We start from the raw sequence: 27518 nt of genomic DNA, 5'->3' as shown, positions 1-27518 counted from the left end.
AATCATGAACGATGGTGAAGAAGTATTCAGAGCAGCAAGAAGATAGTGGCATCACCCGGAAGAGAATGGCTGCCAGTACAAAGGCAATGAATAAAGATTTACCGAGTAAATGAATGAGCAGACAGTGTCAGAGGAAAGCCTCTAAGATAAGCAGGGAGAAGGTACGTAGAAGCCCACTGGAACCGTGGTGAGAGCAGTGGGAGCAGAGGGTCTGTGAGAAAGTCCCACTCCAATAGGTTGAGGAGTCTGGGAGATGAGGGCGTGGGGCAGCTTGACTGCCTGGAGCCTACTCAAGGATCAGTAAAGGAGGTGTTCCCAGACCTTGCTGTTGTTTGGTTTGGTATTGTTTTTAAGACTAAGAGAACATAAATAGGGAAAGAACTGGAAGAAGTGAAGAAATCAAAGACTTGCGAAAAAGAGGAAATCGATGGAGCAAGGACCTACTTGGAGGTGCTGGGAGGAGAAAGGACCAAGTGTAAGGAAGCAGAGGTTGACTTAGAGCAGGAAGGAAAAGGGACACAACAACCGCGAGACTGGAAACAGGGAAGAAAAGGCTGGGTCTGGATGGCAGGAAGAGGGTGTAAAAGCTGGGAAAGCGCCTGTCCTGACAATGAGTTTCTTTTCCACTTTTTAAAAATAATTTATATATATATATATATAATTAAGTATAGTTGACTTAAAATATTTCAGGTACACAGCAAAGTGATTCAGCTATACGTATACACATACGTTATTTTTCAGATTTTTTCCATTATAGGTTATTATAAGATATTGACTATAGTTCCCTGTGCTATACAGTAAATCTTTGTTGCTGGCTGCATTATGTTTTTTTTTTAAATTAGAAATCTAGCATTGTATTCATATTGACAGTGTGTTTCTTCATTGAGCAACAAGTGAAGTCATTTACTGAAAGCTGATGAGCAGTTGCTGGTTCAGGAGGCTTGAGAAAGGGGGACGAGGTTTGGAATAAGCACCAGTGGGGCTGAGACAGGAAGCAAAACAAGGATGAAATGTCGGGTGAAACTGAGGGTCTAGCTGACGTGAACGCTCTTGACTTTATCCCAATTCCAGCATGAAGCATTGAGACGTGGGATTTTTTTTTTTCCCCCAGGAGTTCCGATAAGGAAGTGGATGGGTTTCTGCCAAGAGGTATAAGAAGAGTATGGCAAAGAATTTGAGAGAAACTGGGATGACAAGGAGGAGAGGCTGGGTAAGGGTTCGTTTACTTAAAGCAGATTGGAATCTTCAAATTAGGGGACTGCCAGGAAAAAATACTTTATTTCCCAGTCTCCTTTGCAGCTAGATGTGGCATGTGATGGGACCTGAGTCAAGGAGATGTAAATAGAGGCATTACATGGGATTTATAGGAAGTCTCTTCTAAAGGAAGGTGTGTGCTGGTCTTCATCCATCTTGCTGCTGGCAATTTAGATGTGATGGCCAGAGTTCTGGAAATCATTTTGGACCATGGAGGCAAAGCCCATAATCTAGGGATGATGGAGGAATTATCTAAAGGAACCATAGGTCCCTAATGGTCTTAGAGCTTTCATTCCAGTTCTAGACTCCCCATTCTGAGTCTCTTTTATAGGAAAGAAATATAAATTTCTGTCTTGATTAAAGCATAATTTTTCAGGTCTCTTTCACTCACTGAATAAAATTCTGCTAAAACAGTGTCTATATATAGCAATTGGAACACATGTAGGGCCGCCTTGGAAGAGAATATTAACCCTCCACCATGTAAACCCTAACTAAGCAGGAAACATAGTAAGTAAAAGAAGTGTTGATCTTTTAGGAAGATTATGGACTGCTCCTTTTTTTTTTTTTTTTTTTGCCACACAGAGTGGCATGCAAGATCTTAGTTCCCCTATCAGGGATGGAACCCACTCCCCCTGCAGTAGCATCATGGATTCTTAACCACTGGACCACCAGGGAAGCCCCTGCTCTTGATTTGGATGGGGAGGAAACAAAGTTAAAAGTTGGACTTCTTCCTTACATTTTTAAAAAACAAAGCAAAATAAAGCCATATGGATATTACTGGATTTTTTTGCTTGTAACACTAAGCAGTCTCTTTGTACCTTTTGTAAAGAGATGTTTTAAAATTAATGGCAACATTAACACCCAGGATGACACAATTCCATTGTCTTATACTTTTTTCCCCCTCCCTGAAGGGTTAGAATTCCCATCAGTCAGCATAATATGGTTTAAGCCCAAGCCTAGTAAATCTCTTGTATTGCGTTGTTTTTAAAGTGACTAAACAGCTGTAGTTTTCAAGGTCAGCTGAATCATCTGCCCGGGTCACATGTGTTTCACATGTCAAGTAATGTATATGGGTTCCACTCCATACAGGGTTGTACGGAAAAAGACATTTGCAAACAAGTGATCTGAAGCTGTGTTTCCAAACAGCTGCTATGGTTATAGGGGTAAGAGTGCCTACTGTAAACCATTTGAGTTTAGGACTATGTTTGCGATCCGTCAAAAAGAATATTCATTACAAATCACAAGGTCCAAACCAAGGTCAGTTAATGATCATAACGACACTCAGTTAAGTATTCAATCAGGATAAAAAGTAATAGCTGATAACTGTGATTATTATCACGATGAACTTGTTCAAATGCAAGTGGGAAGAACGTGCACTGGGTAGAGAAACAATGCCAGCCAAACACATAATTAAAATGAAACCTAGTTAAACAGCTAAAGAGAAAGGACTTCAAGTAAGGAGAATTGGCTAATCCTCTTCTAATTCTTACTCCAGGCAACACTGACTAGAAGCAAAAGACATGAATCCGGATGCTAATAACTCCCTTAACAAGCTTGAGTAATTGATATCAGGGAGACTGATGGAAGAGCGAGAGGATGACCTCAGACTTAAGGAGTTTAGAAAGAGAACTTTCTTAATTTTTTTTTTTTTAATTCACATTTTAGCTCAGAGCATAGTTAGAGATGTCTGGCTCCAATAGAGGGAAGGAAAAGGGTATTGATTTTTGGGAGTCCTTCCTTCACTGGGTTCTCCTAACTCAAAAGAGATAACTGGCTTTGAATAGTGGCTCTGACAGTGAATTTTCACTGAGTTCTCATTATGTCCTTGATATGTGCTCCTCAAAGGCCCATAATGGGTCTCCTCATCTTGCTTATAGCAATCCCAGGGATGGGGGAGCCTGGTGGGCTGCCGTTTATGGGGTGGCACAGAGTCGGACACGACTGAAGCGACTTAGCAGCAGCAGCAGCAGTGATCTCTCAGGTCTGATACACGCTGAATAAAGAAGACTGTCTTCTGACCATATAACTCCCCTGCAGGTTTCAAGGTTGGTTTCTGTAAGCAAAACCCTAGACACCTAGTAGCTCAGACAGGCATAGACAAATACCCACTCCACTAAGTATGGGCTCCCTTTGAGCTGGAAAAGGCCTCTCAGATCTGAGTCACTTATACAGTCGAGTCCCTGAGCATGTTTCTGTCCCTAATATTTTGTTACTCTAGGCAACCATAAAGTCCACATGAAGACTTTTGCCAACTGGAGAGGATGACTAGCCAGGGGAGCCAGAATTTCCTTTTAACTCTTTGCTGAAAACTCAAAACAGCAAATGGTGTCAAGGATATTCTCTGAAGAGCCACACTGGGAAAAGCAGAATTCATACACTGACTGAGTGTATATTATGTTCACATCTTAGGGAAAAAGAACTAAAGAAAATAAAGGCCCATTAATCACAAGCATGCGTTTTTAAACAGTGAAACATTATAAAAAGAGCTAGCTGGGTCCTTAGATAATATTCTCTAATATTCTCATTTTATTGAGGAAAAATCAGGTTCAATTACTGACCAAAGGTTAAACAGGAAGTTAGTGATGGATCTGGGATTATAGCTCTGCTCCCTAAACCCTGAGGTCATTGATCTTTCCACAAGTTTCAGAAGCCCAGAGCCAGATGCAAAATGAAGGAATGTCAATAAATCACAAGCCATCACCTCTCTTTTGTAATACCAAATGGTCCTGGGTGAAAAGGGCTGTTTTGCTGGGATGCTGGAAGCAATCCTAAATCTCTGTGGTTGGGTGGTGATCATCCATTAACACTCCCATTATAAACGTCTGGCCAGGTGGGACATTTCATTAACTCTCAAGTATTTGGGAAATGTTCAAGGTCCATCACTGCTTATTGTCTGAATGTGACCTTTGGTTCTACTGATTCTTATAACATTTATTTTCAGTGGCACAATCCTGAGACTAAGATTCATGGCATCTTTTTTATATGTACAGTTATATCTTGCCAAGCCCTTGGGGAGGTGGGACCACATCTTATTCATTTCTGTTTCCCTGATGCCCAGAGCATAGAATTAAACAGGTTTCTGTGGACTGGTTAAAGATAATTCAGTATTAATTTTATTAGCTCTGGTAGTATAGTAACAACTTATCCAGAGATTAATTAACCAGAAATTCATACTATTCAACACCAGTAAGTAGATGAAAAGAACTCCAGAATACTCGTTCAATAAATTTAAAGACATATTTGTTATACACATTAAATGTCCTGAAGTAAAGTTAGTCGTGTCTGACCCTTTTTGACCCCATGGACTGTAGCCTACCAGGCTCCTCTGTCCATGGGATTCTCCTGCAAGAACACTGGAGTGGGTAGCCAGCCCCATTTCCTCCTCCAGGAGATCTTCCCAACCCAGGATTGAACCCGGGTCTCCTACATTGCAGGCAGATTCTTTACTGTATGAGCCACCAAGCCTTTCCTCAAAAATGAATTGCCTCAAAACCCCATTTTTATTCTGAGTTAATTTGCTCTTATTTTAGGCTCAATGCAATGGCTTGGTAACCCAATTTGCTAAGGATAAAGGAGCAGCAGGTCAGATTAAAATGCCACTAGGGCCAGGTTCAGTATCAACAAGAAGAGACCACTGGGATCAGCAGATGAAAATTTAAAGTGCAGTAAAGTTTGGAATAAAAAGTCCACAGATCATTAAGAGCATCTATGAATGATAAATATAAAAGATCTGCATAGTGATGACTAGAGCCATGAAAAATGATTTAATGACTTAATGATTCAGTTCATGCCTTTAAGGGATTAAGAATGAGCATAACACCTTTCAAAGATTTTCACTTCAAATAGTTAAAATAAGGTTATGGTCCTTGGTTTTCTAGAATATTTGACATATGGAACATTTTCTTCTAAATGAAATGTAGGTAATGAAATGTAGGTAAATGAAAAGAAGGCACTGAGATAAATCAGCCTTCAATTCTACATTGGAAATCAAGTATCAACCTATTTTTACCCTATATTTGCTGTTGTTGTTTAGTTGATAAGTTGTGCCTGACTCTATGCGACTCCATGGACTGCAGCACACCAGGCTTCCCTGTCCTTCAATATCTCCCGGGGTTTGTGCAAACTCACGTCCATTGGGTCGGCTATGCTATCCAACCATCTCATCCTCTGTTGCCCTCTTCTCCTCCTGCTCTCAATCTTTCCAAACATCAGGGTCTTTTCCAAAGAGTCAGCTCTTCGCATCAGGTGGCCAAAGTATTGGAGCTTCAGCATCAGCCTTTCTAATGAACATCCAGGATTGATTTCCTTTCGGATTGACTCTTTGCAGTCCATGGGACTCTTGAAGAGTTTTCTCCGGCACCACAATTCGAAAGCATCAATTCTTCAGCACTCAGCCTTATTTATGGTCCAACTTTCATGTCCATACATGACTACTAGAAAAACCGTATCTTTGACTATACGGACCTTTATCCTGTATATAATCCATATATCTTATATATAACATCAGGGATTATAAGCCTTCACACATTTCAAAACCATTTTATGTCCACTCAATTAAATCATACAATTGGTAGTTAGTAAATCTTTCACATGGGTCCTTCTTTCATCTTTTACCACTATCTCTTCCTTTAGATTCCTGATCCCCATACACTACGCTCAGGCAGGGCCGTTACTGGACTTTATTCCTCAACACTGCTTTTGTCCTCCACTGGTCTCCAAACCCTTGATATTTTCCTCCTTCACTTTTTGGAACTTTTAAAAGATTCCCAAGTGATTCTAATGAATAGACAAGTTTGTGAACCACTATCCTGAAGGCTTGGCACACCATTCATTTGACTCTTAATTACAGTGGAACTAACTCCTTTAATGGCAGACATCAGTTGTCTGTGATCTCTGAGCTTAGCTGCTCTTAAGATAGCTACCTTTTAATAAATATTCATTGTTCATGAAAAGTATGGCCTCCTCCATTTTCACTTTCTCTATTTATTTATCAACTACTTGAGAATTCTTAGGTGCCTTTCTTCCAGAAGACCTGTATCTTGCTTTGGATCTCCAGCAATGAGCCACTCCTGTTTTCTCTGCTCTTCTTTTAGAGATGCCATTAGATGCTTAAGCAGACAGACACAAAGATGGTAGGTGGGAGTGGCCCTCTAGTTTTAATTTTACTTTGTGAGGAAGCACCTCAGGGGATCTGTCACATTTGTCTGATTTGAAAGCAGATTGGGCTCCATTTTGCACAAAAGGCATTTTAAACCGGCAGGTGTGACTACCCGAAATAACGACAAAACTTTGAACTTTTACAGAACCTTTCACTGAACGGTATCAAAACAATTCAGCTCTTAAAGCCTTAGAAAGCTGATGGACAAAATATCCAACTGATATAGAAATAGGGATTGACTGTATTAACTCTGTTGGTTATTTGTTTCAAGTCCTCAAACAATGGGAATTATAAGTAGAGAAAACTATTTTCTACAAACTGTCTCCAAATGGTGATATTTAATTTTGAGACTCTTCTAGAAAATCTAATCCTTTTCTCTTAAAATGTTCACTCAAACTTTTGTTACCAATTCACAGACACATATTTGTGTTCAGAACCTAATAATTTTTTTTTTCTTTTTCAACTTTAATTTGACCCAGCGCTAGGGAGATGGTGAAGGATAGGAAAGCCTGGAGTCCTGCAGTCCATGGGGTCGCAAAGAGTTAGACACGACTGAGCAACTGAACAGCAGCAAATTAGCTTCTATTTGATGCTCTAAAGAAGCCTATTAAACAAATTAATAAAAATGGAACTCACCTGTGGTGAGAGAGAAATTACTTCTCTGATTTTTTTTAAAAAAATGAAGTATAGTTGATCTACAATATTGTATTCATTTCAGATGTACAGCAACATAGATATAAATCTGATTCTTCTGGTTAATATTACTGAAATGTGTAATTTTGTACCATGTTTCTCAAAAAAAAAAAAGACAAACCTAATCTTTTCCTGTTTGCCTCTTTACTGGCTTCTTCTACCCTTTTCCATCACATTCACTGCTGTGAGTTCAAGACTTCCAAGATTCAGAGTGGGAACTGGGGTGTGTTCCCATTTTCCTGTATTTTAAATCTGTTGTAAAATAAATATTTGTTATGAGCGAAATATGTCTGAGGAATGTTTATCAGACTACAGTTTTTATTTGGTTTTGTCCTAGCATATTATAATGTTTTTTTTTTTTTTCTTTAATTCTGCCCCATTTCAATGATTTCTTTGAAGTCTTGTTTTGACCAGCTGCTGAGCTTTTTGCGGCTATCCATTTACCTCACTTTCAAAAATGGTACATAAATGCAATTTGAACAAAATGAACAGTACTTTCACATTGTTTCAAAATCAAACATGTTCTTAAGGAATCTGATTTGTGGCAGATGGAGAACAAAACCTTCCAGAGGGAAGGCTGTTAAATGAGTCTTAATTGCCTGCACATGAAAACATAGTGACTAAGACTGTGTGCACAATTAGGAATTCAAACATGTAGAAAAGAACTGGCTATGGAGACAGGCAGACATTTTTGCAGGCATAGCTGGTTTCTTACAAACAGACCATAGAAGACAAGCTAGTATAGGAAAACGCTTTTACGAAATTCAGTTGTTTTCTCATTCCTTTTTTGTGTGTCAGACGTCCCGTTCTAAAGAGGATTCATCTGCTTCTCACACTCACTGATGGAAGAATCACAGTACACTCGAGAGGAAAAGAAAGTTTATTCAAGAACTAGCATTTCACTTTTACTTTCTACCATGTGTCAGATACTAGGCTTGATGTTTATTCATCTCATTTAATGCTTATCATAGCCCTCGGAGGTAGGTCTGTTACTATCTACATTCTATAGATTAGAAAGTTGAGGCTTAGCGACTCTGCATTGTAATTTAATCATATTGAGCAGCCTGGCTGCATGCAACAAATTCGGGTAAATTCTCTTTTCATTTTCATTCTATTACAAATATTTTCTAATTTACCTTGTTATGGCTTCTTAGATACACCCCTCATTTAAAAAGTGGACATTTAATTTCGAAATACGTGGGATTTTTAAGGCATCTTTGATATTAATTTCTTTTTTAAATGCTTTCTTCTCTGCAATCACCCTCTGTGTTTTTTCAGTCTTCTAACTTTACTGAAGCTTTTCAATGGTAAGTCAAAGACCTCTCTTGGTAAGTGTCACATTACACCGACAGAGGAGCCTGGCAGGCTACAGTCCGTAGGGTCGCAAAGGCAGACATGACTTAAGTGACTTAGCAAACACTCATGCATGCATTTTCAAATATCTTTTGATATTAATCTCTAACACAATTCCACAGTGATAAGAGAACAGACTTTATGATTTTAGTATCTTTAGAAATCACAAAAAATGAAATTTTTGCACCCGGTCTTATGTCCCTAGTATGTTTCAGCATCTCCTAGTTTACAGTCTATGGAAATAGAGAATTTGTATCCTAGTGTTGTATGACAATTGTATATATCTTAATTATGTTGAATTGGTTCATAGTGCTTTTCAAGTCTACTATATTCTGCTGCTGCTGCTGCTGCTGCTGCTGCTGCTAAGTTGCTACTTCTCTGTATATTCATTCTGTTAATTTTTAAGAGTTTGATATCATAACTCCAACTAAAAATCTTAATTTATCTACTTAAAAAAATAACTGCAATATATAGTGGAACTACACATAACTCTGTTCTGTATTTACCAAGTCTCCTGTAAATGTATTAACATACTTTCATAATCTAAAAAAAAAAAAAAATGAAAAAAAAAAGTTGAGGCTTAGAGTATAACTTGCCCAATGGCTACGGAGTCGCATAGCTAGAACCCTCTTCTGTATTGATTTAAGAAATCCAAAGTCTGTCCTCTTACAATGCCTAGCTGCCCGCTTCAGTCGTGTGCGACCCCATAGACGGCAGCCCATCAGGCTCCCCGTCCCTGGGATTCTCAAGGCAAGAACACTGGAGTGAGTCAATGCCTAGCTACTCCCCTGGAAAAAGATACATATACCTTTGTAAAAAACTAACACTCAGGGTGGCTATACTTCCAGGTTCAGTTCTATCATGTCTTTCTTGTACTGGGTGACAAGGCATGGTGACATTAGTGGAGAGGCCAGAGTCCGTCAGTCTGGGGAAGACCTGATGCTGGAGAAGGTGTGGGGAGCAAGGCATGACTAGTCCTGGGTGAGATGCGGGTATTGCAGACAGGGGTCGGGGCTGAGAGGATAGAGAGGGGCCGGGGGCTGCTGCAGGCCAGTGGCTTCAGAAGCTAAGTCAGAGTGTGAGGTGGGGGGCGTGGTGGTCACAGGTCAGCGCTTCCGTGGCTCTGGATGCAGCAGCTGTGGGGCAGTGAGGTGTGACCTGACTGGTTCTGTCATGGTGTGTGACTCTAACTAGCGCCCCCAAACCTGGGCTTGGGCCCTCCTTCTCAAAATGACTCTGACTTTCCAAATGGGTAGGCTAGGCCATGCAGTGTTCTACAGTGACCTCCCACTGGTTTTCCATCCCATCCCACTGATAAACCTAAAGGCCTTTTTTTGTGTGCCTGATAAGTTACTTCTGTCTAGTCTGACTCTGTAACCCTATGGACTGGGGCCCACCAAGCTCCTCTGTTCATGGGATTCTCCAGGCAAGAATGCTGGAATGGGTTGCTATGCCTTCCCTCAGGGGATCTTCCTGACCCAGGGATCAAACCCGCTTTTCTTATGTCTCCTGCACTGGCAGGTGGGTTCTTTAACACTAGCATCACCTGCTGCTGCTGCTGCTAAGTCGCTTCAGTCATGCCCGACTCTGTGCGACCCCATAGATGGCAGCCCACCAGGCTCCCCCACCCCTGGGATTCTCCAGGCAAGAATACTGGAGTGGGTTGCCATCTCCTTCTCCAATGCATGAAAGTGAAAACTGAAAGTGAAGTCGTTCAGTTGTGTCCGACTCTTAGCGACCCCATGGACTGTAGCCTACCAGGCTCCTCCATCCATGGGATTTTCCAGGCAAGAGTACTAGAGCAGGGTGCCATTGCCTTCTCCACCTGGAAAGCCCTTTTCCTGGGTCCTCAAATTCTCCTTCAGATTCTCTTTCCTTGGGAAACCTTACTTTCTCGAAAAGGAGATACATAGGTTAGTTCTAAAGGGCTTTGGTGAATGCCAGTGTGTGGATATTTTTTTTTCTAAAGTTCACACAATGAAACTTCAGATGGATTTAGAATCCCAAGTCATTCGTATACTGAGACCTACTTACATATTGTTCTCAGAAAGTGGAGAGGCTTAAAAAATAATCCTTCTCTCGCTATAATCCTGTATCCCTTAAAGTAAACCTAATTAGGCAATGACTGGATAGACAGCACTCCATTTAGACGACTATTAAACAAAGATCATAGGAATGCAAATTATTCTTCCCTTTGATTCCTATACTTGTAAGTAAACCAGAAGCCACAGACCATGGCCCCCTCTCTAGATCTAAGTATAAAGGGGCATCAATAAATAAGTGTGGATCAAATGATCAAGAAGTCACATCATTATGTATCTTCAGAGGAACTGTGTTCCTAGGGATACATTAACAAACAAGTACCATCTCGCATCCCTAAGAATCTTAATATCATAAAGAGCAGGTTACTGAGAAATATGTTAACCAAATAAACAGTGTGCTGAGGCCAATCCTCTTATCCCGCTATAATCAATAATTATTTTTAACCTGCCAGCACTTATTTCCCCTTTCTAACTGTACCCTAATTCCTCTCAGAAATTACTTGGCATTTCTATCACATAACCCTAATTATCAAACAGGCCATAAGGATCAAGTGCTCACAATGTGCCATGCCTTGTGCTTAGTTCTTCTTAAATATCATCTCACAAACTCCCTCGGAGATAATTACTATTTATTCTCCCCGCTTCAAAAACAAGGAACTTGAGGCTTTGGGAGGTTAAATGATTTGTTTCAGGAGAAACATGCGGAGGTGGCAGAAGTAGAACGTGAATCCACGGAATCTCACCCCATCACGTAGGCTCTCGGCCCTGCATTTTACTACCTGATCTGTGAAACAGCCCAATACCCTGTTTTCCTTGAGCCAAAGCCCAAGACCCAAATCATACCCACTGGACTCACTCGCTGGAATTTGGCTCTAAAACAGAATAACAAAGGGACTAAACACTGTTTCAGGGATCTCACCTGATTGACCCTGCCATGAGATTTAGGTGTACTGACTCCTTCAACCCTGATCCTTTAGCCTCCCCACCAGTTCTCAGGGAACTGGGGATTCTCCTAATATTCTTCTACTAAATCACACTTGGCTTATTAAGTGAGCAGAATTGGTTTTTATCTTGCAACCAGAGGATCGCTACTGATACACGATCATAGAAGAGGAGGTTATAAGCCAGCTTAGGAGAGGATTGTATGGAATCCTCAAAGAACAGAATGCTGAAACTCTGTAGATGCCTGGTAATAACTGAACAGAGGCAGTGAGAAATGCCATGTGCATTTCCTCTGCTGCGCTTTTTGTGGAAATGATGAGGGATGAGCCCTCCCCAGCCAATGGGCTGAGACACATCGGCCCTCTCCTCTTATCTCTGGCACCTTCAGCAGTTTCCAGGAATGGACCCTGGCTGCGAGGATCTAAAGAAACACAGACCCTATGAGGCGTGGCTGAAGAATAAAAAAGAACCCCTAGAGATGAGACCATTGTCAACTCCCTATATATATACACTTACTTCATATATTGCCATCACTCTTAACAATTCTAGGACACTCTGTCTTAGCATCACCTTCAGAGTCCATATTATAATACTTCTCTCTAATGCCTCAATATTGTCTTACCCCTTGGAGGGGCTACCTTTTTAGAATTAGCTTCGTCCAGGCTAATCCGATATCTTATTTAGTGACTAAGGTTGGTAATCATATTGGAATTAATATTTTTGGTCACTAGTGAAGCATGACAGTAAACCAAGGAGACCGCTTTTTTCTTGTATGGCCCATAAAATATCTCCAAACCATTCCCCAAATGCTTTTATCAATGGCAACAGGGCAAAAAATGTACACAGTGTGCAAAGACGACCACTCTGAGGATCAACATGAATAATACAACTCGACAGTCTGACACGATGTTCACATGCATTATCTTGTATGCGCTTCAAAATCATAAATGCAATATTACTCTCACTAGTGTTGTTATTATCCAATACGTTTAACAGAAAAGACTCAGGACATTTGAGTAACTCTTCTAAGGTTACAAGGTGGGTGAGCAGGAGAGCTAGCAATGAAACTCAGATCTCTCAACTTCAGAGCCCTGCTCTTCTTCCTCTATGCAGGTTCTGAATTGCACATCAAAGAAGCAAACAAAACACAGCACTTTGATTTTGTTTTCCAAATAAAAACCTCTTGGAAGAGAAAACCTAGATCTATTTCTAACTACATAAACATTTGTAATTAAAGAGCACAGTCTGTGCACAGTGACCCAAGACACATCTTAGAGATGCTCACCTCTTCCTCAACTGAGGTCTCCATTCCCCAACCTGTTCTTTGTTATTTTCTTCCCTGGTGATTCAGAAAATCTTTCTTTTACCCTCTCATTCCTCTAAGTCGCTTGTGTGGTGTTGCTAAGTTTTCCCTAAGTTCCTCAAGTAGTTCTCTAGACCTTTTCCAGTCTCTAAGCTAAATCACAGAGTAGACAGCTTCCTGGCTCTCTCAACAAAGGATCTCAGCCGGACCCATTTCCTCTTGCCTCCCTTTTCCCCTGTTTTCCTTATCCACCCATCCTTCCACTTATTTACAAACCCTCTGGTTTTCTATTTACTTAACTCCCTCTGTCATTCCACAGAACACATTTTACCTTTTTAAAATTCCACAAAACTCTAGGAAAATGGTCATAAATTTCAGTGGAGGTATTTTATGCCTAACTGGGTCCTGAGAGACCAAGCACAGTTCTTCACATCCAGGTGAACGGATGAGTGAAGGAGCAGATCCATTAAAGAAGTTCTGCAGGTGGACAATTCAGTGAGCAATATGCAAATATCAGAAACATACCCAGGGCGGGGAGGGGCGGGGAGCGGGGAAGACATGAGCACCCATTTGTTTCGCCAGACACATTGAACACAGAATTAGAAATACTTTTAGAGCACCAACAATGCCAAAAAAGAACCACAAAAAGGAAGAGGGCACACTAAAAAAGCACTGGATATGCAGACATCAGAAATACCTAGAGGAATTGCCTTTGGGGCACAGAGATCTAGGGAATGTCATGGCTAGAAAGGGACTCAAGAAAATGATAATGGAGGTGAAGAGCTTACTTTGAGTCTACAGACAAAGAGAAGATGAATATTACCTTATGGTAGAACATGTCATCTCAAGCGTTAACAGTGAGTGGTCTGAGAAGCAAGGTGAGTGCAGAGGCTCGAGCACTGCCCTATCCTGAAATCGCAGACATCCTCCATCCACCTCACTGCTCACACACACCAAGGGGTCCTCTCCTTGTTGATGCACCTTCCTGGGGTATTGCGACAACAGGCACTTCAGAGGAGTCAGGAAGAGACCTGTGGGGAAGCTTGAGGAGTTCTACTTCACAAGAAGGAATCTTTTCCTTAGCTCATAACTGACCTTTCAGGGTTTCCAAAGAGTTGTTCTGGAGAAAGCAATGGCACCCCACTCCAGTACTCTTGCCTGGAAAATCCCATGGACGGGGAGCCTGGTGGGCTGCTGTCTATGGGGTCGCACAGAGTCGGACACGACTGAAGCGACTTAGCAGCAGCAGCAGCAGCAAAGGGTTGTTCTGTATCCACAGACCTAATCTCTCCTCCATCCTACCCTCCATTCATACAGATTTAGTAAGACACAACATAGGATCCTTTTCTACTCTCTCTTCTTTAAAAAAAAAAAACAAAACAAAACAGAAAAGAAGGGAAGAATTACTTCGGGGAGAAGATGACAGCAGATTGTGTTTCTGTGCATGGATCAATACATTTTAAGGGAGGGAAGGCTTTAGGGTCTGCCTTTGAGTCAGACAATCTGTGTATGCGTGCTCAGTTGCTAAGTCCTGTCTGACTCTGACTCTTTGGGACCCCATGGACTGTAGCCCACCAAGCTCCTCTGTTCATGGGATTTCCCAGGCAAGAATATTGAAGTGAGTTGCCATTTCCTACTCCAGGGGAGCTTCCCAACTCAGGCATTGAACCCGCATCTCCTGCAGCTCCTGCACTGGCAGGGGAACTCTTTACCACTGAGCTACCTGGGAAGCCCCAGACTTAACTTACACCTTGTGGGGTCGCAAAGAGTCGGACACGACTGAGCGACTGAACTGAACTGAACTGAACTGTCATTTGAAGCTGTCTATTGAATTATCATAAGATTTAAAATAGATTATGCACGTGGAGTCTTTAATACATATCACATATCAGAAAATGTTAATTTTTATTAATGTTAGTATTAATAGATCCAATTAAAAATTTTTTTCTGAATAGTGAAATCCTCATTTATTCATAGAGTTAAATAATTAGAAAAACGTGGGAAATTAGACCCAAAGGAATTTTCATTGTTTTGCCCCACCACAGTCTTTTATTTTTAAGTGTGCCTAAGGGAACACGCTTTAAGGCATACATGGGTGGGAAGCCCTTTGTGTATAAAGGGAGTGACTTAAGAATGCAGTTTTGCTGTTCTTTCATTTTTTTTCTTTTTTTTTTAAAGGAGACTGCATACAGTGTCTGAGAAGAAAAGAATACAGTAACTAAACAAAACATTTCCCAAACTCACTCCCACCCTTGTACACAAACACGGACATGATGCTTCATTTTCTTCAAGGAGAGGGACAAGCTGGCCTAATTAAAATCTGTATACATTTGGAGAGATAACAGGGGTGATGGCCCAGATGATGACGACCATGGTGACGAGGATGGCACAGATAATACTGCCACCTTGTATTCCCTTCTGCCGACCACAAAGCACCTCACGCATATTATCTTGTGTATCTTAGGCTGCACTGCCTGTTGGATGGGGATGTGCGTATCACTGTCCACAGTTTCCAGAGAGTCAATGATTTTCCAACAACTTCCCAGCAACTCAATGGCAACACTGTTCAGAGCAGCGCTCTCTCCTACTGCATTCAGTATCCGATTATTCTCCCAAATTTGGCTGATTTGTTCACTTGAGGCACTTGAATATAGATCCCAAGCCTTACCCCAAAGATTCTGTTCTGGACTGTCCTGGAACTTGTCTTATTGCATTTATTTTTACAGATCCCTTAGGGGTTCCTTAGATCAGGCAGGTTTGGGAAGCACTGTGCTTTTCTAACTCAGGGTGGTGAGGAAGGGATACAGGCTGAAGGGGACATTGGTGACTTTAACTCTTCTATTTTCATGGTAGCTTTTCTGATCAACTGGAGAATCACAGAATTGTCTTGTCGTAGGCTCCACAACCACCAGGCAGAGGGCTGCCCTATCTGAGGGCTATTATTATTTGAATATACAGTGAGTGCTCACTGTGGCACAATAATATTGAAAGAACGTTTGGCAGTGTCTCATTTGTACCTTTTCTATCGAGGACAGGCAAACAGAAGCCCGTGATCTGAGACATACTTACAAGTCTGTCACCAGATTCTATGTACAGCGGTACTGCTATCCGCCTTTGCTAGTTACTAGTCAACGTGCAAAATATCTTAAACTAAACCCAACATACATAATTAAAAAGGATGAAATGGGTGCCTATTGCTCACTTAGCAATTTAACATATATTCTTTAAGTGCATTTTTCTACATTATTAATTTTTTCTCATAAAGAAGTCATGTAACATTTTTTATTATAGAATTTTTACTACCTAAATAGAACTCACATATTGCTGAGCACTTGGGTTGTTTTCAATCTCTTATACAAACGCACAATGGTGTGGTGAATCCCTGTGTGTATGCCTTCATTTTTCTCTTTTCTCTCACTCCTCAATCTAATCAAACACCAAGACTTCTCAAATCTCTGCGAAGAGCTGTGAATCCATCTCCTCCTCTCCATCCCCAGCACACCCACCCCAGTTTGGACCCACATGATCTTCAACGTGCACTTGGTCTGGAACGGCTGTCGGGTAAGTATGAGGATGCCTCTTGTCTGTCTTCCTTCCAATCTGTTTTCTCTGCAGCTTCCAACACTGTCATGCTAACATACATACTTGGTCCTCCACTTAGAAATGACTGATGACTTGCCATTGCTCATAAAATAGAGTCCACTGTTACTTACACTGACTTCCGAGGCTCTTCATGCTGCTGCCTTAATCTACTCCTGGAGACTCACGTGCTGTTGCTCCCATTCACTTTCAGCTCTTTTTGTTCCTTACTGTTCCCAGTCTCCTGAGCTGGACCAGCACTCCATGCTTCCGTATCTCACTGTTGTTGATCCCTTGGCATGAGGTTGTTGCTGTTCAATTGTTAAGTTGTGCCTGACTCTCAGCAACCCCATGGACTGCAGCACGCCAGGCTTCCCTGTCCTTCACCATCACCCAGAATTTGGAGAACTCCACATTCTTCAAAGTTCAGCAGGGAGTTTCCCCCAGGTAGAGTCACTTGCCCTCTCCTTCAAATACATATAGGTATGTGAACTTGCTCCAGTGGTGGTACTTAGCTTGTACTTAATTTTTCATGGTTCCTTTTCTGTCCCCCATGTGACTTCTGTGAAGCCAGTAGTCATGTTTTACTCTTTTTATTTCCAACACCTACCTCATTGCATGCCACATATAAGGTGCACAGAAAATATTTGTTGATGAAATAATAATAATAAATTAAAGCAATAATGATAGTCTGTATTTGTTGAGTACATTCTGGGTACCAACCACTATGCTAGTCACTGACTTAGAATTTACTGAGAAGGAAATGAAAACTTTGAGAATTGAAGTAAGCTGACCAAGACAACACAGTAAGAAGAAAGCTGGATTTTCAACCTGTATGGTTTCACTTATAATCTTTTTGCTGTTCTGACTCAATGAATATGCAGTTTCATTTAATTGTTTCAGTTAAAATTAAAACAAAATATCCAGAGCAGATATTTAGTCAATAGAGATACGATTAAATTATATTTTCCCATTTTCACTGGTTTTCTGTTAGAAAACCAAATTTAACTTAAATCAATTTCTAACTAAAAAGTGATTGTTAGACCTGGTCTTTTTACAAATTAGTAGAGATAGCTCTACTTATCTAAATGAAAGCATAAGAAGGCAAAACAAGTTAGCTTTAAGGAAGGAAACAGATTTTGGCTCCTCTGAAAGATCATAAATTTAAGTATAAGTAGTCATACTCCATGCACTTAAAGCAAATCTTTTAGTTCAGTGTTTTTTTAATGAGGGGATTTTTGTAAAAGTAAACTTCTCCGGCTCAAAAATTTAGAATATTCCACACTCATCAGATGCATCAAATATAAAAGTAAAACTAGCAAAAAACTACCCCCCAAAACCAATGGCTAACACTCACATACACAATCTTTATTAATTTTTTATTAAAGCTATTAAACATAAGGTGTTCTCAGCATCCCTCAATCACATTCCTAAGAAAGCTTACTGTGCACTCCTCCTCTGTAATCAGTAAAGTGTTGCCACTATCTTTGCTCTTATTAAAAGAAAGGGAAAAAAGAGCTGCATGATGAAGCCACTTCCTGCCGGGGGCTGATGAGGAGGCTGAGACTCCCATGGCAACAGCTGGGTCTTCATCCCCCCACCCATTCTGTCTAAAGGCACGTTTTTAGTTCAGTGTCCCCTCGGGCCCTATATATCTCTCTCACCAAGGTCTCTTTCCCCCTCTTCAGAGGCTTCTACTTCCAACTGCTATCTATTTTATATATACACACGGTGGCGCTCGTGGTAAAGAACCCCCTCCCCCACCCCCACTGCCAATGCAGGAGACATAAGAGACACAGGTTCTATCCCTGGGTCAGGAAGATCCCTTGGAGGAAGGCATGGCAACCCACTCCAGTATTCTTGCCTGGAGAATCCCACAGAGAGAGGACCTTAGGGGGCTATAGTCCATGGGGTCACAAAGAGTCAGATACAACGGAAGTGACTCAGCACGCTTATAATGTAAAAAGATATATATGTATCTTTTTTACATCACATACACTAGTTGTTTTTATTATATACAGACAGAGATTTAAAAGGCAAACCTACATATAAGTCACTAGTACTGTCACCATAAAAGAGTTTCGTTTTCTTAAGCAAGCACAAAGTGTTAAATGATTAGTCCAGATAATAGCAAAATAATTGTTCCAGTTAAATTGTTCCCAAAAAATTGTTTCAGTTTTTTTTTCATCAATAGATTTTAGAAAATGCTTTGTGCTTTAGAAGAACACTAAACAAACAAAATTAAGTTTCTTTTCATTGTGTTTTGACTAGTATATTTTGAAAGTTTACTTTTTAAATTCTCTGCTTAACAACTGATTAAATTCTATTGAAAATGCACTTTTAAAAAAGGAGTTATGGATATTCAGGGTAAAAAATATGAGTGGAGATATACCAAAATTTTGGACTAAAACTACTTTTGTTTTATTTTATGCTTGTCCGTGAATTATGTGTCTCCCTCTACAGGTAAATGGTAGGTAATTGTACTAGTTTTATTGCTTCGATAGAAGAACTTGTATTTTCTCCTTAGTCGGCCAACCTTTATTTATCTGAAGGCCTCTAGGATATAATCTGTGGAAATAACAAAAATAGCTCTAAATATAAAGACCTGTTCAGTGAGAAATCAATATAAGTTTTTTGAGTCCATATACAAAACAAAACAAAAATGTATCTATTACCCAGAAATCAATATCCTTTAAGATCTCTTTTACTTTCTCCAAAACATACACTTCATGGTGGGGTCAGAAGGCTACCCTAATTTCACTGATAATTTTATAAGGGTATAAACTTGGGAAAAAGGGGTCTTGCATTTATTCTTAGTTCTGCCTCTAAGTAGCATTTTTTTTTTCTCACTAGGACTCATTTTTCTCATTTTTAAAACAGAGAACTTTAAATGCATTTTCTCTCAGTTACATTCTCACCATGAAGATCCTCAATTTAAATATGACTAAAAAAGCTTCCCTGGTGGCTCAGAAGGTAAATAATCTGCGTGCAATGCAGGCGCCCCGGTTAGATCCCTGAGGAAGATCCCCTGGATGCCGGCAGGGCAACCCCACTCCAGTATTCTTGCCTGGAGAATTCCATGGACAGAGGAGCCTGGTGGGCTACAGGCCATGGAGTTGCAAAGTCTGACACAACTGAGCAACTAACAAAGGGACAGAAAATATGGAAATTACAAATACTGTAAAGTGATATTGTCAAGATGTGACAGGGTCTCAGGAGATGGCCACAGAACATTTTTCTTGAGTTAGCTTCGTTTGAAATTGAAATGCTCAAAAGAACTAACCGTGTCCCCAAAGACAAGGCTTTATACCAAAACCAGGGCTCAATGTCACCATGCAGGTATAGCTTGGCAGCTCTGACTCTCTGCTGCCCTCTCATGTTTCAGCACACTCTAGTTCTGCTATTCACTCTCAGCTAAGGACTTACGCACGTGAGCCTTGCACTAGTATGTGTACGTGTCTGTCACTCAGTCCTGCCCTACTCTTTGCAACCCTATGGACTGTAGCCCACCAGGTTCCTCTATCCATGGGATTTTCCAGGCAAGAATACTGGAGTGGGTTGCCATTTCCTCCCCCCAAGGCATCTTTCTAACCCAGGGATCAAACCTGGGTCTCCTGCATTGCAGACAGATTCTTTACCACCAAGACACCTGGGAGCCCTGCATTAAGTACAGGGATTCCTAAAGATGTGCTATCACTACTGTTTGCAAACAAAATCACAAATTAAACACACAAGTAAAGCTGATACATCACCACTATCCTTCTTCTCTACACTACCAGTTTTAAAATTAGCTTTAAAATTAGCTTTAGGATCAAAGCTAATTTTAGCTTTTTTTTAGGATCAAAAAAAAGGTCAGACACAGAGTAGAGATGTAGGAAGAAAACTTTGTGAATTACTCATGACAGGCTTCTGTTCCTCATCTAACTTATCTCCTTGAATTCCTGTAACAGCACCAAGAATTAGGAACTCCTATCTCCATTCTTCCAAAGAGGGAATAAAACTAAAGAGAGAGACAAGGTTTGCACTCAGGCCCAGAAAGCCACATGCCATCTTTCTGTTATACCACACTAAAGAACAAATAGCTCTTCAGTAGGAAGGCTCTTTTCTAAATGAACATTTGGAAGGTTTTTCTTTTTTTTCTTTTTTCCATTGTTACACTGATGTAGAGCTATGTATTTACCTATTATGGAGAACAATAAAATCTGGCAACTAACACGCTTCATCCCTAATGATATAAAATCAAACTTTTCCAACTTTAACTCATGTAAAATGGAATAACCTCCAAGGGGGAAAGGAGTGTTTTTAGTTCTATGTGAGAAAGTTCTAGAAGGCACAATGTGATATAGAGAGAGTTAAAACTTTTTTAAAGCTCAAGAAGTTGATTTATGGAGACTTAATTTTCTTTCCATCTCCCCTAGTTCATACAGAATGAATGCTAGACACAAAAACCAAATAAAAACAAGAAAAGAAAATGATGTATTGAGTGCTTATTCTATGCTGAGAGCATTGCACACATGAAATCATTTATTTAGCAACAGCTATATAAAATACAATCATTGCTTCGTAAATGGGAAAACAGGCAGAAAAAGGGTACGTAACCTGCCCAGGGCCACACAGCTATCATGATAGAGTATGACTTGGATTCTGGACATGCAGAGAAGCGCCTTCCTCCCCTATGAAATCACACACAATTCCAAGAGTGCCCCATCAGTGATGTTCTATGGAGGTGCTCTGCAGGGCTTCTGTGCACCAACATGGCCTTTTGGATCAACCATGAACTTAACTGCATAGAGTACTACACTGTTCCTCTAGAACCCATGAATAATTTCTAAGAAGGCCAAGTTCACCTTCAAGGTTGCCGCACTGACTGTTTAACACTCTCCTTCACCCCAGCCAGGGAGTGAACTTGGAGTCAGGTCCCACGCCACCGAGGGAGGAAATTCACAAGCACACCTTCCCCCTGTGTCTTGTCTTCTAGCGAAGCCTCACGATTTATGTTTTTAAGGGCCCACGTTCTCAGAATGAGCTCAGAGAGGAGAACGTCCCTTGCTGTTGCCTTCATTCCCCAACTCCCTCATTCAACTTTTCCACCTGTTTGCCATGCTTGGGCAAGGAAAAAGGCTTCCGTTTGCTAGCCAGTTCATTTCCTGTTGTGCTTTGTGACGAATACAGCTGCATGAAGCACTTAATGACAGTTAATACTTAATGACAGTTAATTAGTCTCCTTTCGTAGATATTTCTGTAGCCCACAGCCCCAGGTCAAGATCATGTGGGTACAAATGAGGCCACAATAACCTTGACACCCAGATGTCCATGACCCACCATTCCCCCTGGTATTGCTCCTGGCTTTAGCACTAAGTGAAAACATTTGGGAGCTTCTGTGGGGCCTCCCACATGTATTTAAGACCACTTCTGTGCCTCCTGAGTGGACTACCCTCTCTTTAATCAGTGCCAGATGCCTGCCATGATGGTCAGTCAGCTGCCCTGGCCATGCAGCAACCCCCAGCGCTTGGTGGACACAGTAGCTTCCACTGGTACCTGCAGCTGCTCTGAGGACGCTCTGTGGAGCTGGCTCATATGGAACCTCAAGCTACAGGAGCTTTCAGGGACCAAAACAGCACTGAGTCCCGTACAAACTGCGATGTCAGCTGTCTCGCTTATTGCAAAGGTGAAGGGGGCTCAGGTCTAGTGCTGGGAGCAAGGCTGGGAACCAGGTTCCACGTGGTGTCTCTCATTAGACGCGCCAGGTACGTTTGGGCTCTCTTATATTGTGGTCTCTGAAGAAGACATTTCTTACTCAAAGAACTTACTTTAATGTATAGGAATTTCAATTATTGTCCATCTCTTGACCAATGGCAAGAAGAAAACAGGTAAACCAGACAGACTGTGAAATGCCAGCTGAAAATCATCACCAATAAGATCTTGAAAGATAAACATGGTAAAGACAACCAATAATGTAATAGTCAATGGAACGCAAGTCTATTTGAAAGACATTCAGGAAAGACCAACATTAACAACTATTCCAGAATCACTTTGATGTGGTGACCACAAATGAGCCCAATTGAAAGGTCCTGATTGGACATGATGAAGTTCACTTTCAAGCAAAGTATAGTCACTAATAACGTAATAATGGGCTCCTCTGCATGTTACAAGCTGGACTCCAAGGAAGACACCTGAATCAAGTGAAGTGTGGGTCTAGTTTGGAGAATATGTTAATTGTCTTCTGGTAATAATTTTAGAAAACATAGGTTTTCTTCTCCAGGCAATTATTTTAATGAATCAATTGGAGTTTGAAGAAATGATTAAATGAGTTCAAATGTGGTTTCAGGTTCAGCAAAATGAGATCATTTGCTCTGTTTTTGGATCAGCTGAGGTCAAGCCCCATGTCTAAAATAGACTAAAAGGAATTGGAGTAATTTTATTCTTTTGCCCTTTACACCCTTCACCCTTCCATCCACTTCTCTTCCCCAAACATCTGTTCTTTTGATCTCATTGAGCTTTCATCTATTATATAATTACTTCTTCTCTCCTCTCCCAAATTGAATTTAATCTCAACTCTATGGGTCCAAAGTGGGAGTATTGGAATGGCGTTCCTTCCTACACACAACTGGGGTATTGATTAAACAAGAAGGTAACTTTTATTTATGTTCTGACTTTCATTAAACCAAACTAGCATATATTAACAATATGATGATAACACAAGCTCAGAAACAACATGTTCAACACTTTTAAGGTAATGCTACCTCTCAAGATATGAATGAGCAACGCTCAGCTGAGTACAAATTTAATTGTTTTTTGTTTTTTTAAAGGCACATTAGTTAAGTTTTACCAATAGCTTAAAATGGACAGCTTGTGAGATCAATGAGAGAAATGAGATGATAAAGAGGAAAGGATTAATTTCTTAAATACTTTAAAACTGTAGAAAAAACTGGTACTATAATAATTAGGTGGAATCTTGGAAAATATGCTTTTTTCCTAGACGTGAAAAGAATAATCTCCCAGATCTTTCTTACCTGTTAGGGTGGCTTTGTTGATGGATGGTTGGTTGCACATGGGTGATCTTCTGACAAAGAGAGAAAAACACAGAGCCGTAAATATGTGATATTTTGTTGGTTTCGGGACTCTCTGAGTCATTTCAAATACACCATTTAAATGTAAGGATTATTTTTAAGTTAGGGTAAGCAAATGAAGATTTTTTTCATGCTAGCCAGTCAAATTCCTATGCACCCTTTGTACTATAGTTCAGATCAAAAAAAAAAAAAGCTAAATCTCGTTGTGATAGACTTTGGGGTAAATAAAGCTGATGTAAATGTCACAGAGACATGAGAGAAGAGGAAGTCTTTATTGACTGACCATATTCAATTAAGCCAAGGCTTACAGAGCAAACACTGACTTTCTGAACTTGAAAAAGCAGCGAGTCTACAACTGGTTTCTCTAATGCAACGTTATGAAACTTTTATTTTTGCATAACTCGACATGATTACCTATACATTATCAGAAGTGAATGATTCCTTGTAAACTATATTACACTTAGAGAACCTGCTTCAACTTTTTCCCATTTTCTTATATTAAGAAACATCTCTGATACATTTGTTAGAGAGGTATATTAACAACTGGCCCAAATAGATCCTGCTGAGATTTTAGAAACACTATAAGGGTACTTAAGTCAGTCTTATTTAGTAGTCTCTAATTTTTCAGATGTTGGTGAAGTTTCACAAGATGATTATAAACCCTCTGGTGTAAAAAAATAATAATAATGCCATATGATTAATCTGTATTCCCTGCAGAGCCCAGTTCAATGTATTCAGTATTTAATCAATTATGTTGAAGAAAATATCACTTATGGAATCTTAAATTTTGTTGAAATGTAATTTTATAAAGGTGTTATCACTCTGTGATGGCCTAGAGGTGTAGGGGTGTGTGGCAGGAAGGCTAAAGAGAGAGGGGATACACACACATACTTATGACTGATCCCTGTTGTATGGCAGAAATCAACACAACATTGTAAAGCAATTATTCTCCAATTAAAAAAAATGAAGTTACTACAATTGAAAGCTCTTAAAAATAGTGATATTTAAAACATTTTATAAAATAGATACATTCAAAGATGTCTCAAAAGTGTTTGTTTTCATTTTGGGGGGTTGTTTTGGTAGTTCCAGTAGTGGCTAACCCTTACTAAGGGCTTAATGCAAGGAGATCCAGCCAGTCCATCCTAAAGGAGACCAGTCCTGGGTGTTCTTTGGAAGGACTGATGCTGAGGCTGAAACTCCAGTACTTTGGCCACCTCATGCGAAGAGTTGACTCATTGGAAAAGACTCTGATGCTGGGAGGGATTGGGGGCAGGAGGAGAAGGGGACGACAGAGGATGAGATGGCTGGATGGCATCACCGACTCGATGGACAAAGTTAAGGTGAACTCCGGGAGTTGGTGATGGACAGGGAGGCCTGGCGTGCTGCGATTCATGGGGTCGCAAAGAGTCCGACACGACTGAGCAACTGAACTGAACTGATCTGTGTGTCTGACATTTTGCTAAATGAGCACTTTAGATGGATGATCTCATTTAATCCTTACAACAAAGCTTAAGGTAGACAGTTTCATTGTTCCCATTTTACCAATGAGGAAAACACAAGCTTTGGAAATTTAAATGGCTTCTTCAAAGTAAGAAAGCTGAGATTTGTGATTCCAGTGCCCCGTGCTCTACTCTGTTGCCTTATTTTTCAGGCAGCTTTTGTGGAACCTCTGCAGATGGCAGGTTCCTGCAGAGCCTTGGTCCAATCTGCCTTCCTGAGATGAATGATCTCTTAGCAGGGCTGGGAGGTACATGGGGAAAGCAGTCTGGTACTTTTTAAATTCCCATTGCCTGGGTTCCAGTCAGCCTCTGACTATGTTTCATTGCTCTTAAATTTACTGATATCAGTTTGGGACTGAAATTTTGCATTCATTTGATTGAAAATGCACCAAAGTTAACTTCTGAGTCATTTTAGTTTTTATTATGAAACTTAATTAATGCTTCATTAAAAAGAAAGGTTAATGTTTCAAACTGCTGCTGCTAAGTCGCTTCAGTCGTATCTGACTCTGTGCAACCCCATAGACGGCAGCCCACCAGGCTCCCTGTCCCTGGAATTCTCCAGGCAAGAACACTGGAGTGGGTTGCCATTTCCTTCTCCAATGCATGAAAGTGAAAAGTGAAAGTGAAATCGCTCAGTCATGTCCGACTCCTAGCGACCCCCATGGACTGCAGCCTACCAGGCCCCTCCATCCATGGGATTTTCCAGGCAAGAGTACTGGAGTGGGTTGCCATTGCCTTTGAAATAGTTCTGGTCTATATACCAATAGTCATCTACTTGCTGAGAGTTTATTATTCAAATCATTTGTATAATGACTGGGCTTCCCGGGTGGCTCAGGAGTAAAGAATCCACCTGCTAATGCAGGACACACAGGAGTTGCAGGTTCGATCCCTGAGTGAGGAAGGTTCCTGGAGAAGGAAATGGCAACCCACTGCAGTATTCTTGCCTGGGAAATCCCATGGACGGAGGAGCCTGGTGGGCTTCAGTCCGTGAGGTCGCTGGGAGTCGGACACAATTGAGCGACTTCATTTTCACTTTTTACTTTCATGCATTGGAGAAGGAAATGGCAAACCACTCCAGTGTTCTTGCCTGGAGAATCCCAGGGACGGGGGAGACTGGTGGGCTGCCGTCTCTGGGGTCGCACAGAGTCGGACACAACTGAAACGATTTAGCAGTAGCAGCTGTGAACATTTAGGAAGTATTGATTTTGTCTGGAAAAGGTATCGAAGAAATATTTTCTAAAACATTTCTATAGTTTTGAAAACCAAATCATGGGCTTGTTACTTATTATCTTCTTTTGATATCAACCCTACAACTGGCACTTGGGAACTTGATATTTCAAGTAACAACAGCAGAAAATATTAATCATTTGATCCACAGCTACAGTGATAAATCATTTAACAAAGAATGAACCAGAACTCACTTCTGGAATGGAAAATCTCAAGGACAAGGAAGAGCAGGGGGACAGGAACTAGCAGCAAGTTACCAAAAGTCAGCTGTGAGCAAGTGAGGGCTTGCAGGGGTCAGGGCTTCAGATATATCCTTCCAAACGCACTTCTTGTAGGATTCAGAAATGGTGGATTATGCAAGCTAGTGCAGTGAAAGTCACTCAGTTATGTCCAACTCTTTATGACCCCATGGATTGTAGCCTTCCAGGCTACTCTGTCCATTGAATTCTCCAGGCAAGAATATTGGAGTGGGTACCCATTTCCTTCTCCAGGGGATCTTCCCAACCCAGGGATTGAACCTATGGCTCCTGCACTGCAGGCAGATTCTTTACCAGCTGAGATACCACGGAAGCCCCTAGCATATACTTCCACAAAATCCAAGGGTGGGCTTGGGAGTGTTCTAGTGGCATTTTGAGTACCCAGTGGGAAATTATGGTTCCCTCAAGTCATGATGTGATGAACCATTTTGCCATATCCATTTTTGCTATCACTGAATAGAATAGAGTTTATCTGTGTGTAGACTGAGTCCTACTATTCTGATACCTGAGAAGGCTGATTGGGTTTGAAGCCATAAAGAAGGTACAAATCTGTTTCAATCAAAAGAGAGACTACAAATACCTTTGTGCTCTGTGTGTTCAGTCATGTCTCTCTCTTTGCACCCTGCCAGCCTCCTCTGTCCATGGAATTTTCCAGTAAAGAATACTGGAGTGGGTAGTCATGTCCTACTCCAGGGATCTTCCGGACCCAGGGATCAAACCCAGTCTCCTGTGTCTCTTGCATTTGCAGGCAGATTCTGTACCACTAAGCCACCTGGGAAGCCCAGAAAAACAAGTCCACCAGATAATACTGTTTAATTTGACTTCACCCAGGGCACTATAAGGCTGGTCAAGTTCAGGCATAAATTATGTTTTTCTACCCTCCTCTTAGCTGCTCTTTTCCATCTGAATCTGTTTTGCCCCTATGAGTCAGTTGAAAACCGTTGTCTCATATAGAAAAGGCCTCAGATGATCTCTCTGGGGACAGAAAGACTAGCCTGATGCCGTCACGCCTGCTGAACAACTGTCTGCCTGCCCACAGGTACAGACGCTGCTACTCAAATGACCAAGGCTGAAGGAAGCGTAAAAGGAATTAATTACAAAGCTTTTTGTTCACCTTCCAAAGACAAAAATCTCAATTTCC

At 40.9% G+C, this 27518-nt stretch overlaps 1 protein-coding gene across 12 annotated transcripts in view; it reads right to left on the bottom strand.

Moving 5' to 3' along the window:
• The window catches only part of PDE4D (phosphodiesterase 4D), a 1603025-nt gene that overhangs the window by 173025 nt on the left and 1402482 nt on the right, over positions 1–27518 (bottom strand). For all 12 annotated transcript variants that reach the window (XM_061393128.1, XM_061393125.1, XM_061393122.1 and 9 more), the window contains one exon: positions 23338–23387. In XM_061393128.1, the coding sequence (XP_061249112.1) occupies positions 23338–23387 (50 nt within the window). The remainder of the gene's footprint in view (positions 1–23337; positions 23388–27518) is intronic.

Source organism: Bos javanicus, chromosome 20 (assembly GCF_032452875.1).
Source record: "Bos javanicus breed banteng chromosome 20, ARS-OSU_banteng_1.0, whole genome shotgun sequence".
NCBI classification, from domain to species: domain Eukaryota; kingdom Metazoa; phylum Chordata; class Mammalia; order Artiodactyla; family Bovidae; genus Bos; species Bos javanicus.
The sequence above is the reverse complement of the archived record's forward strand: the minus strand, read 5'-3'. Positions and strand labels throughout refer to the sequence as shown.